At 40.0% G+C, this 14102-nt stretch overlaps 1 protein-coding gene across 8 annotated transcripts in view; it reads right to left on the bottom strand.

Annotated features, from left to right (window-relative positions):
• The window catches only part of MAPK10 (mitogen-activated protein kinase 10), a 258639-nt gene that overhangs the window by 56201 nt on the left and 188336 nt on the right, over nt 1-14102 (bottom strand). For 2 of the 8 annotated variants that reach the window (XM_034771497.1, XM_034771499.1), the window contains exon 9: nt 4204-4275. The exons of the other annotated variants lie outside the window; for them this stretch is intronic. In XM_034771497.1, the coding sequence (XP_034627388.1) occupies nt 4204-4275 (72 nt within the window). The remainder of the gene's footprint in view (nt 1-4203; nt 4276-14102) is intronic. 8 annotated transcript variants of the gene reach the window in all.

Here is a 14102-nt window from a genome sequence, read left to right as displayed (position 1 = left end):
TAACCACAGGAATTAGGGTGAGTAAAGCACCCGTTATTCCTTTGTGCAGGCGACTCAAATCACAGGTAGCATTGTGGGAACGAGGGCATTCTCTGTGGGGCTGATATGTTCTTTCTCCCCCTACCCAAGAGAATGGAGTACATGCAAAACAAGAGGAAACTGGGAGGCAGAATCTTGCTTAGAGCTGGTGAAAAAGCCATAATTCATCCCTTAATTGAAGGTCCTGAATTGTAGGCCCTCAACCATAATTCCAGCATTACTGCAACTGAGATTGGACAGAGGCAAATACGGTACCAAAAAAGTGTTCCACCTCCTATTAACCAGCTGTTATAAACTATAGCACAGCCAAACACTGAAAACTCTAAGAAAGGAGTGCAGCTTTTTACAATTATGGGCCAATGAAGACTGAAGGGACTGTTAACGATGTAAAACTTCCATCTACAATTTGACCATTTCTCAGAGACGACTTGTAAAAGAATAATGGCTAAATTCTGCTCTCAGTAACACTTGTGTATACCCAATTAATTTGGAGGGTTTACAATGGTAAAACAAAGCTACACCTGCTTGCAATTTGTCCACAGTCATATTTGATTGTACTATTTGCAATTCTAGCTATTTTGGTTTGTTACATAAGCCATCCAATTCAGAAAACAGAAACAATATCATGTGACTTATATACCAAACCAAACTCACATGACTTGCAAACTGTGAACTTTATAATCAAATATACAATTTAAAATTCGCTTTTGGTGAATAGTCAAGCTTTTGAATTTGTAATCACAAATCCTGACTCCATGGGTGCTCCGGGGCTCAAACACCTACGGAAAGAAATAGGGGGTGCTCAGCACCCACCAGCCACTGTGGTTCCAGGACTCCTGGCTGGCTGCCGATCAGCTGTTCGGCGGGCCCAGGGTTGGCCAGCAAGCAGCTGCCAGGAGGCGGTCGGGGGAGGTGGAGAGGAGTGAGCGACGGGTGACAACAGGGGGAGAAAGGGCAGGGCAGAAAGAGGCAGAACGAGGGTGGGGCCTCGGGGAAAAAGGCAGAGCAGGAGTGGGACCTTGGGGCAAAGCAGGGGTGGAGCACCCACAGGCCGGGGGGGGGGGGGGGGTCAGCATCTGTGTTTGTAATTGCTTTCAATGAGTATTTGTGTTAGTCTTGAGCATTCAAATGTTCATGCAAGGTGAATGTAAAAGCATAACAAACACTTTTCAAATCAAATTTTGTTTGTTAATTGAAACAGATATTTGCAGAAAATTTCCTCACAGATTCTCTCTGCTTGACTGAGAACAAAATTTGGTCCACTGACTTTCTTAACCAATTTCACTTCTTTCTTATACCTGGCAATAAAAAAATAAATCAGATTTGTAAGTCTTCTGTTGCTATAAATATCCACAGGTTCCTCCTATGTGATATTTACTTGATAGAGTAATGATAAAAGTCCTATTTGTGCAAAACACTTAAGCATGTGCTTAATTTTAGCATACCTTTGAATCCAACTGGAATGAATGCGAATGAAGCATATGCTTATAATTAAGAAAATGCTTAAATGTTCTGCTGAATCAGGGTCACAAAGGTTATAGACCTTATTTCCTGCTGCCATGACTCCATATTGTGTGACTCCAGTGAATTCAGAGTTCAAGAGCATAACTTGAACCAAAGAACCAAAGCATAACACATCTTGGGCCTGATCTTTTAAATTTCTGATTACCCCCAATTTCCATTCACTTCATTAGATATTGTGAGTTCAGTAGCTTTCAGGGGGCACTCAGCATCTTTCAGGATCAGATCCCCTTATTCTCTGAAGGGTGATGAGAAGAGTTGGATTTGGTTGTTATGACATGCATTAGAAAAGAATGTTTTTTCCAAGAAGGATGTTCAACTGTTTGAAAGAGAATTTATAAGTTGCAGCAGAGTACCAGTGAAGAAAGTAAGGGAACTGCTGAAAAATACACGTAAGTTGCACGTAAAATGCAGTGCACATATAGCACCATAAATATATACACAAATAATGTTGCTAATATCGTTTATTATTATAGTAGCACCTAAGAGTCCTAGTCATGGACCAGAACCCCATCATGTTAAACATACGAGGAGACCATGAACTCAGTGAAGGAATAATCCCAAACGAATCAGCATTTGCTAATGGCTGATTTCTGGAAATTATTGCTATAGTAAACTGAATTTAATACGTTAATTATAGAGGCTTTTTGTGATCTCTTATTAATAAGTATAAAGCTGCGTGAGGGAAACTCATCTCTTAACGTCAATATATAGGGCATGTTCAAATAGTTTTATACCTTTTTCTGGTAACATTTTTAATTAAATCTAACAAAGCTAAAGCGATCAGCCGAACAAACAACGGAACTACAGCACTGAGCTACAGCACTCTGAATGCTTCACCCTATCCCACAGTTTCCATAGAACCACCAGAAACACATCCTGGGCTGAATCCTTAGCTAGTGCTAACTGGAAGAGAATCTAGCCCACTCCATGCGTACAGGGTCCAAGTCCTGTTCCCATGGAAATCTAGTGGTTTTTGCCATTAATTTCAATGGGAACAGGAGCAGTCCATATTTCAGCCACGTAGTCATCAAACATATGGACTGAAATCAGAAACTACTGTATTGATGGCAGTCAAGATCAGGAAAAAAAAATCTGTTTTGTTTTTTTAAACAAGTCTTTACATATTATTTTCCCACATTAATCAAATAATTATACCCTTTAAAGATATCAATGTGAATATAGCAGGTGCATGAAAAATTCATCTAGCAAGCATGTGATAGCACAAAAAATTACAATCAGAGAGACTACAGAGCACATAGATACATATGTGGCTACAAATGCATTAACACCTGAAGACTTCTCCCTACTCTTCCCTCTTGGTGTTTTATAAGCACAGGGTCCACATGAGAAATAAAATCTATAAACAATGGTCCAAATGGTCCTCATTGTAATTCCTTTGAGTTACATCTGAGTGAACTGCAATATCAGACTGATACATGTTAAAATAATGAAGTATTTACTGAAGTTTGTGTAGAAATCTCAATGGAAGCTTTAATAAGAAAAAAAGGAATTCCTCGGTGTAGTAAGTGCAGAACTGTACAATGACTAAAAATCAGACTGTTTATTGGGCCCTTATGCCCACTGATTTAAAATGAGTTTAACTATATTTGTTTGCAGTGTTGCTGTAGCTGTGATGGTCCCAAGATATGCTAGAGAGATGGCGGGTGAGGTAATATCTTTTATTGGACCAACTTCTGTTGGCGAAAGAGACAAGCTTTTTAGTTTTACAGCACTCTTCTTCAGGTCTGGAAAAGGTAACCCGAGTGTCATAGCTAAATACTTTGTATTTATAATATAATTTATAATGTATTTAAACACAATGTATTTAGCTGTGACACTCTGATTACCTTTTCCAAACCTCAAGAAAAGCGCCTAGAAGCTCTAACTATACTGAATTCTACCTATAATGAAAAAACCCTACTTCCATAAAATCACATTAATTGCTTTAACAGAGAGAGAACAGGCTTATCTGCTCTAGTTTCATTTTTTAAAACCATAATGAAAATGATGTCTATTACAATGATTTAAAGCAGAGTCTTGACTCACCAAGTTAGTACAATCCAGACTACTCTCAGTTATAATAAAAAGTAAAATCCCACATTGGAAAGCATTTCCTAGTTAAATAGCATTGTGTTTCTATGTACAGTGATCACCATTAGAAAATCAACATTTACCAAAAAGTAGGATTTGAGTTATCATCTCTTCTCCCTAAACTGTGGTATCTATGATTTACCGCTCACTGATATATATTGTAAGCATTGATTTTTAATGGTATCCACTATAAAACATAACTTGAACATTAAAATATTGTCATTTATAAAAGAAAATAAGAAAAGGTAATTTGAGACATTTGATAGTGCAACATAACTAATAAACAGATGGTCACTGGCTGCTACCAGCAGAAGTGATGAACAATACATTGCATCGTGTTTGTACTTTCATGTACTATACTCACTGTGTTCTCCATGTAAGCCTTTTACTAGGAGACAAAGACATTATAGCAAGGTACAGGCTTTGCAAGGGATTTATCCCAGTTATTTAGATACATTAAATGTATATCAGCACTAGTCTATTACCAAGGGGCCTGAGGGGAAGGGATTGAAAGTACCTATAGAGACCAATGGCTGCTAGGAAGGATACGATCAGTGCCAGGAAACAACACAGCACCTTTAATCATTTCTCCCATGATGCACCCTACTGACCACATGTCAACTGAAAACAAAAATGAAATGAAGGTAAACAAGAACACAGCAACAGAACAACAAATAAATGAGAAGACAACTTATCCAATCATGCCAAGTACAAGAGCCTGCAGTTGGTACTTCAGATGCAGTGCCTGCCTTACACTCTTCTGAAAGGTATAGCTGGAGGAGCTGTGCCTGTGTATACATGTTTGATGAGAGTATAGCTGGGCTGAGAAAAACTGACTCCAGTAATTTTTTTCTCACGAAAATGAGAGACAATACTATTAAACCCTGGAAACTGAGTAAGATCCAGGGCTAGCGACTATGCGTTCATGCAAGTTTGCAATTATAATTAAATAATTAATTTCATTTTTTTAAAATTCTCATTTGCTTTCATTACTTAGGATCATACTAGTTTGCGCTGTAAATGAATGCTGGTCTTTGTATTCATTGGGGATATGCAAATCACTTCCCTTTCATCCTTTCAACTACAGGAGATCCATGCATATTTTTAAATCTGAACTGCCAACAGCCACAAAAGAGAGCTTAGTCTTGACAAAACATATCTACCTCTCATTCAGAAATGTGAATAAAATGTGTTGAGATCATTCAGTTTCAATAATGCATGCTTTGGAGTCTGTTGGCTCGCTTCTATTAAATCTCAACAAAGCAGCTAGTTCAGAATGGGTGTCCTGAGAAACTCATAAGATTTTCATTCTGCATGATAGGAAATGCTAACTTTATAATGGAAGAGCTCTGCTACAAAGCACTAAGCTGGCCATTCTGGACTGTAATTCAGAGCAAACCAGAGGCCCGATTCCCCTCCTGTGTATATTGATGCATCTGAATTGGTTTCAAGGAAGTTACTCATGATTTACATTGATATAAAGGATATCAGAATTAGGCCCTTGAAGTCTAATGTGTAATTAAATTGGTGCTCTCCTCCTCCCTGCTATTGCCAGTGAGGATGAGCTGTTTAACATCATACGGCACAAACACACAAGCTAGCAAGCCTTGAAACTGAACTGCATGTGCCAACTCCTTTCTCTCTGGTATGGAATATGGAATATCATAGAAAGACTGTGTGTTTGCTGTGCAGGATCTGTGTGGGGAGAGACCAATGTCATGTTGTTTGGTTTCACTCCTTCTTAAGATTCAATGCCAACTCTGATTTTGTAGCAGTGACTTAAAGTGGATTTGGTTCCTAAGGAAAACGTACTTACTGTGGAAATCTTAATCCTGACTGTATTTACGGTTCCCTGTTGTTTTACTTAGCAGATGAGAAGCTTTATCAGCATCAAAAAATGGCTACTTGCTTGGTAGCAATAAGCAAACCCAAACTAATTACTGCTGCTTCCATCACAACAAGCTAAATGACATATAGAATATCAGGAAAAAATAGAGCAAACAGTTGTGTGTCCAACCATTACTAATACATTTATTATCTTAAGAAATTTCTGTCTCATGATATTATTTTTGAAAAGTGTTAGTTAAAAATTATTTCTATGGAAAATCATCTAATGGTTTAATTGTGAACTCTTTTCATACTATAAGGCAGCAATGGAAGAATTCCTTGCATTCTACTTTACTTGTGAAGTTTTGTGAAGGAAATTCTTATAAGATTTCCAATGCCATACGGACTGGGTAAGAACCTTGGATTTGACCCAACGTCTGCGGAGAAAAGATGTGCAGTCTCTTGCTTCATTTTTCTCTTTCATAAACAGATTTAAAAATCCCTAATAAGACCCCAAATTTGTCACTGTATACGTTTAATAACAATAAGGAACTTGAGGCTAAAGACCTCATTGTTATTTATATTACAATAGTGCCCAGAAGCCCTAACTAGGAATCAACGCTCCATGGTTCTAGGTTCCATACAACATGTAGTAGAGAGACCTAAATCTTAATCCTAAATTTAAATTAGTCTTGTGTTAATCAAGATTAACTCCACTGAATAAAATGGAGTTACACTGGTTAAAACTGATGAGAGGAGAGAATGTCAATGTCACATTCACAAAAGGTATCCCCACTACAGTCTCAGATCCAGGAGTCCTCTGTTTATCCACAACAGGTACAGGACAGGCAGCAGCTGTGCAATCTTTCCCCACATTGCCATGCCACTGTGCCTTAGCTCTGACCTAGAGAGGAACCACTATAATGGAGAAGAGGCTGCTTTATACTCTACCTTTTCACCTCTGCCAAGATGGCCAGGTTAGTCCCATTTGTGATCATTTCTATTTTAATGGTGCAGATACCTGTCCACTGAGAACTGGAAACAGACTGCCTTGCTTTGAATAGCTACTTGTTGTATCACTGCTGGCTGCGGGATTTCTGAGGCAAAGTGTGATGGCGTTATATAGCCCAGAATATGTAACAGCCCAAACCTATTTCACACAAATGCTGAGGTGTGAACTCTGGGAACAATCCAAGGAAGTCTGAATATACTTGTCAGTACACTAAGTTCACTTCTCCAAGTCCACTTTAAAGGGGGGTTCTTCAAAGGAGTTCTACTTCTCCAACTCCTCATGCTTATTGGAGGCTATGGTCCCAGCTACAGAACTGAATCCAGCTGTTTACTTGAAACTTTCAAAGGGAAAAAACAGGACAGCCTTCAGTAGAGTGGGACTGGCTGATAGCAACTCTGGTACATCTCAATATAGATGCCTAAGTATGTACTCACATGTTGTAATCACAACACTGTACCTGGTAGTAGTAGTTTTTTTAATACAACTACAGAGGAAAATCATTTTAACAGTTGTAATTCTGCAGTTCTGCAATGTTGGGTCAGGTCCCACTGCACCACAGAGCCCAACTCTCTGAGCTGGAAAGGCAATGCCCTCAGGGGAGGTGGGGCATTTGATGTTTTGGTGGGAATGGGCACTTTGGTTTAGAAAATAATAAGAACCACTTCCCTGCTGCTCTCCAAACCTGAGCCCTTTTATAGGCATGAATGCAAACTCAAGCCCTTTAAAGGGCTAGCCTCACATGTCTTCCTCTCCTGCCCTTCTTGAATCTCTTCACTGGCTCCCAATCTCTTTCTTAATCAAGTTCAAACTCTTAGTCCTCAACCTCAAGGCTCCACATAGGTCTGTCCTTGCTTATATCTTTGCTTTCATTCTTTCCTGATCCCTCCACTCTGCTCACCCCTCTCCCCATAATGTACCCTTCATTCCCTTCTCCCATTCAAACCCTGTGCCTTTTTCATGCTGTCCTCTATGTCTGGAACAACATCCTACTTCCTGCAAATCAAATTAAATTACTTTGCTCTCTTCCTTCTAAACTCACTTCTCCTGAGTATCTTTCCACTACAGCCTGCTCCTTTTCTATCACCTTGCTATTTCTTTAAACATTAATAATACACACTGAAACAAAACATGGAAAAATTAACAAAAAAGTAATGTACAAAGTCAAAAATTACTTCTACAATCTACTTCCCGTGTAAGATACTGATCTCCGAGCCTGTGTTCCTCTCTGACTGTATAATTGCCTCTCCCTCATATCAGTCCCTTCCCCCATGATATATTTATTGAGTTTTCTGTCTTAATTAGGATCCAATCCTACAAGACGCTCAATGCCTCCTGTGAGATATCAGGCACCTTCAACTCCCATTGAATTGAGGACCTTCAGCAGATGATAGCATTTGCTCAACACCATATAGGCTCAAGCCCTTAGAGGATAAGGTCTTCTGAGCAGAAGCCATGCCTTGTTTTATGCCGTTGAAACACCATACATTAACTGATTGCTTAGTGGCAATGATAGGGGTCAGAAAGGTTTGTGTAACTTGTTGTCTACTTCTGTTTCCTGATCTGTAAATGGAAGCAACATAATAGTGTGAGAACAGCTGTTCATCTGGTGGCTCTGGCTGGAAAGTGAAGCAGACCTACTAGAAATCCTGCAAAAAAGCTGCTATTAGATTTCCAGCCCAATTCTACAGACTCAAGTGATTCAGATAGTTCATAGAAGTGTCTAAATGTTTGGATGCTTATTCAAAATGAATCTGAACTCTGAACCTTTTGAGGTTTGCCCATATTTACCTCCTATTTGCTGATCCACTGGGGCTTGAAGTAAAGAGCCGCTTTTTGGACTCTAATTAATCACTGGGATTAAATTCACTCCTGGACGGAAGGCCAGCACCCGGCCTATGCACTACTCAAGAAAGTCTACAAAAGAGACCTGTGTTGGCTCTCTGGCCAGGGGTAAATAAGGCCCATTCAGCAAAGGACTCAGCACTTTCTGGAAGGTACTGAGTGTTCTCAAGCCTCGCTCAGCACCTGTCTTTGGAGGCTTCCCTAACACTACCATGACCATGACAAAATAGTTTCTTGGGATGGAAATGTGAGTTGGAGTCACTCCTATTTAAAAATGTATGTGACTCACTTAATTACTCAAGTGCCACAGGATTTGTGTGGTGTCAGATTAGATTATAGTGCATCATGTATATTTCCTATCGCATGGAAGGGATACATGACAAGACTATATAGTTTAAACATGAATAAATAAAATGTTATATCTCCAATCCATTCCTTCTATGGACTAGTGCCATCTATGAACTCCATTACCTCGTTTGCAGACGGGATGCTTCCCGAACAGCACAGTGTAAACTATTCCCCAGGTGATTATATGGCGCTTTGGCTACACTAAGTCTGTGAGCAGACTGCATTTACCGCTGAGCTGAATAATTACATTCCCATCAAGCAAAGGGCTTCACACAGCTTGCTTTGATAGTTTTCCCTCAATAAATTCCTCTTAAAAATATGGTAGAAAGTTACATAAAATAAAAAAAAGTTTCAGTACACTCACCCTATAAAAATTTACACCTGCACTATAAAAATGATTATAAATTTTATCAGGTGATTTGATGCATGCAAATTTATTTTATTGGTACAGTATTAATGCTGCAGATTTCCTAACAGGTTTAGAGCTCGCTCTCTCTTTCTTTCTACATATACTATACATTCATTGATACATAGTAATTATATCTCCCCGCTCTGCAACTGAGAACTAAAAGTCTAAGGGAATTTGAGAAACACAGAAAATTTTAATTTAGAGCTTCTGAGTTTAATATTAATAATGGTGAATTCTAGCATGTACATTTGTCAGGATACCAACAAATCTAGCATAAGACCATATTCTACTTTCAGTCCTCGATTCAGCAAGGTACTTTAAAGCAGTCACCTGCTGGGAATTCAGAAAAGATTATGTTCACCTTAGTTAAACACAGTCACAGTTTTTCCACAGTAGACCTGCAAGACTAACAAAAGGCCTGATTGTGGCCCTGCCTACACAACCACATGGGCATAAGGGGGAGAGTGTCACGCCTGACACCCTGTGTTCTCTCCAGAGCTTGGTTCCAGGCTCCGAGGGCTAAACACATTCTGTACATTCACTATTTCACCCCTGAACTAGTGTGCAGAGATTTGGATCTGCCCCTCCAATGTGCCTACCAGCATAGCTGAGCTGACGTGGGGGGATGTAACCTAGTAAGGGGCCAGTAGTTTGTTACTCCCACCCTGAAGCAAGGAAGGAGAAGATGGCACGATTCCTTTCCTGTGCTGCTCCTGGGCCCGTGCAGCTGCACCTCACATAGCACCTCTTGCACAAGGCACATTGTATATGCTTAATCTAGCCCAAAGGTGTTTCTTAGCATTTGGCATGCTCACCTTACTACACTCAATGGAAAAGCTTCCATTGGCTTCAGGGGGAGGCTTTTCCTGTGCAAAGACTTCCGTATTGGTCCATTAGTGAGTCACAAGAAGCTGCAGTAGTGATTACTTGAATGTACGTCTATAGCTCTTAGAAAAAAAATCACAATGGGAGTAAATTTGCAAAGCATCTGGGCCAAGCAATTTAAACCAATACACGCTTAACCAAATACAATGAAAAGTAGTCTAAACCCAACTCTTCAGCTTGCAGAGCTCAGGTCATCTAACTGTTGGGTTTAGAACCACTTTCTGTATTGTGAGCCACAGAGGTTATAGCCAAGCATATTATAATTATTTCATCTTCTCTATGGAGAATCTTTCAATAGCCTCTCCCTCCACAATATTAATACATATTTGTATACAATTATTAATCAAAAATGAAAATTTATAATCCATGGTAAATTCTTATTTTGTGTACTAATTTTGGTAATTAAAGTACCTACTTGCCTTGACAATGAATGTTTTACCTATATCCCTTTTATATACAGGTTGTGAAACTCCACTCTATTATACCAGCCTATCTCTGTTAACATTAATAAAGTTACAAGAGAGTCACGGAGTGGAGAATCAGGCCCATGTATACCTCTGAGGCTCACAAAAAAAAAAGCTAGCGCAAAGCAAGCAATTTAAAACACAGAAAGTGCTTCTCAACCCAGCAGCTAGATGATCTGAGCTCTGCAAGCTGAAGTGTTGGGTTCTATATATGGACACATATGGGCACTAATGGCTAGATTTTCAATAGTATTTAGCTGCCTAAGCAGCAGATAGGCACCAAGTGGGATTTTAAAGAGTACCTGAGTAGATTGGGCACCTAACTCCCATTGACTGAAAAATCCCTGTAGATATCCAACTGCATCAGCAGATATTTAAATACCTTTGAAAATCTACCTCTTAATTACCGAGATTAGAAAACATGACAAGAATTTGCCACAAATCAATATAGATATATTGAGCTTGCCAGTGCAGAGGGGAGTGGGCGTGCTCTCCTTTGAAGGGTAGAACATTGGTGTTCCTAGAGCTCCAAGTGATCCTCCCGCTTCAGCCGCTGTACCTTCTGGAGCTTCTGCTCGGAAAGTGCACCTCCTCTCACTACCCGCCCCCCAACATGGGACCCTGGCTAGAAGGCAGACTGGACATTTTGCATTGTAGTGCTAGTTTTTATAGTGCCTTGAAAAACATCTAGCAATTAAATACTGCAAATAGATACAATTTCTTGCCAGCTTAGTTTTACGATTAATGCAAAGTCAGTTAGATATTGTCCTTTCTGGTTTATACCGCCACTTGATTAAATTACTTGTGAAGTCTCCCCTGTTTATATGGGGAAATGGCTTTCTCCAGAAGTAAGAGATAACCCTGATCTCCTAGGAGAAAGTGGAGAATGAATCTGTTAAGATTCAAATTATTTGATTCTTATAAAGAGGTAAGCTATTATAGTAATGTTTCTTTGAAATAGCTCACAGTGCAAACACCCAGGCTAATTAAACCCAGTGTTGATGTAAGGGAAACCCTAATTGAAATAAATAAATAATACCTTTGTCCCAAATGAAACCCCAACCAGATGTGCAAAAAACTTTTTTTTTTTAAATACTCTCCATTCTAAATTAAGAACTCATTAATCAGTTTCCTCCCCGATTCACTCCCTCGTGTTCTATTTTGGTGAGAGCCTGATGTGCAGGGGGGCAGGCAACATGGAGAGTTCACCCAGATCAGACCACTATGTCCTACAGAGCTGTGCTCCAGGGGGTTCTACCTACTTCAGTGCAGAAAAGTCTTGGCGAGTGGACAAGGGAAGTTTGGGTGGAGCCACCGCTACATAGATCCACTATCCCCAAACCTCTAAAGCTGGTGTTGTAAAAGCAACCGGGGATTATCTCCATTGCCATTTATGAGGCTATTGGGGATAATCCAGATTCAGAGATTTCCCTCTGTACAAACCACTTACTTGGACTGCACATAGGAATTGGCTATGAGTAAGGCTAAGATTTTGTCACAGTTATTTTTAGTAAAAGTCACGGACAGGTCATGGGCAAACAACAAAAATTCATGGAGCCCATGACCTGTGCATGACTTTTACTAAAAATATCCATACGAGCCATGGGGCAGAGGCATACGGCCCTGGTTTCAGACCCCTGTGGAAGCTGCAGGGTAGGCGCACACAGCCCCAGCTGCAGCCCCCTATGTGGGGCAGAAGCGGGCATGGGCGCATGGCCCCGGATGCAGCCCCCAACATGGGGCAGGGGTGCTGTAGCCCCCAATGTGGGGCGGGGCGCCCACCTGCACTGCGGGGCAGAGGCACACAGCCCCAGTTGAGCCCCTGGTGGAAGCTCTGGGGCAGCGGCGCACGGCCCCGGCTGCAGTCCCTGGCAGAAGCTGCGGGGCTGGGGCACATGGCACCAGTTGCAGCCCACAACGCGGGCAGGGGAGCATAGCCCTGGCTCCAGCCCCAGCCTCGGCTCCAGCCCCAGCTTCAGCTGTTGACAGCTGACCCCCAAGAAGTCACGGAGACCCAGTAAATGCATAGAATCTGTGACTGCCGTGATCTCCACGACTAAATCGTAGCCTTAGCTATGAGTCTGCACAGATATGCATATCATGTGTACCACTGACTGTAAACTAAATATGTATGGAATATACATATATTGAGTCCAAAAAGTTAAAATAATGTTAATGGTCAAGTGTCTATATGGATGCAAATTTCACTGATGTCTATTGGAGCCAGATGACCTATCATGTGAGGAAAACACTACTGAAACTCAAACTGTCCCCACGCTAACCAAAACCCCATATCCAAGCTTGTGTCTGGATACAAATTCAAACTGATGCATGCACAAGCCAACTCCGCTAATAAGTAGATAAAATCCAAACAATAAGTCAACACCCACCAAATGATCAAGTTTGAGAAGCATGCCAGCCATTTTGAAACTCTCTCCTCTTGCTAAAGTCTCATGGCTACTGATCTTTTAAACAAAAGGTGGCTTTAAAAAAGAAGAATACTACACTGAACAAATAGAAATAGAAGCAATAAATTTTGAACATGAAATTGCATCAAAGGTAAGAACAGATAATTTCTTACACAAAAGCTTATCAGAACCTGTCATTCACGACACTAACCTCACCCACTAACAAACTGTAATTACATAAGTCTCGCTCAATAACTAAATACAGAACTTTTCACTGCATCTTTCAAGAACTATAGATAGCAACTACTTTTTCTAACACACTGTATTTTTTAGATCACACTGATCACTATAATGTATGTGGTATTTTTTGTGTGTACAGTAGAACCTCAGAGTTACGAACACCAGAGTTACGAACTGACCAGTCAACCATGCACCACAATCAGGAAGCTGCAGAAACCAAAGGACAAAAATAATAATAATAATAATAATAATAATACAGTACAGGACTGTGTTAAATGTGAACTACTAAAAAAAAAGGAAAACAGCATGTTTTTCTTCATAGTAAAGTTTCAAAACTGTATTAAGTCAATATCAATTGTAAATTTTTGAAAGTACAACCATATTGTTTTGTTCAGAGTTACGAACATTTCAGAGTTACAAACAACCTCCATTCCCGACGTGTTTGTAACTCTGAGGTTCTACTGTATATTCCTGTAGAAGTAAAGATAATTATGATCCATAACCAAACAGATAAATTCATCAAAGAAAAATGTTGCATAGGCCCAATTTTCAAAGACTTCACCATCTATTAACTCATTATTCTCAGTAGCACCTGCTGGATCCTGAGTAATTTGCAAAATTGGCTATTTCATTTTAGATGCTTAAATGGGATCTGAGCTCTTCTAAAAAATCTGACCACAGTTGTCAGTGTTGGTCACTTTTGAAAATCTGGGTCTCTAGGTTGATAGCTATATACAATAAGTCTGTTTGAACTCATGTTCCTATTATTGGTTTCAGAGTAGCAGCCGTGTTAGTCTGTATCCGCAAAAAGAACAGGAGTACTTGTGGCACCTTAGAGACTAATAAATTTATTAGAGCATAAGCTTTCGTGGGCTACAGCCCACTTCTTCGGATGTATCCAAAGAAGTGGGCTGTAGTCCATGAAAGCTTATGCTCTAATAAATTTGTTAATCTCTAAGGTGCCACAAGTACTCCTGTTCTTGTTCCTATTATTGCTATCTTCATTCTCTTTT

The sequence above is a fragment of the Trachemys scripta genome, chromosome 5 (genome assembly GCF_013100865.1).
Source record: "Trachemys scripta elegans isolate TJP31775 chromosome 5, CAS_Tse_1.0, whole genome shotgun sequence".
Classification (NCBI taxonomy): Eukaryota; Metazoa; Chordata; order Testudines; family Emydidae; genus Trachemys; species Trachemys scripta.
The sequence above is the reverse complement of the archived record's forward strand: the minus strand, read 5'-3'. Positions and strand labels throughout refer to the sequence as shown.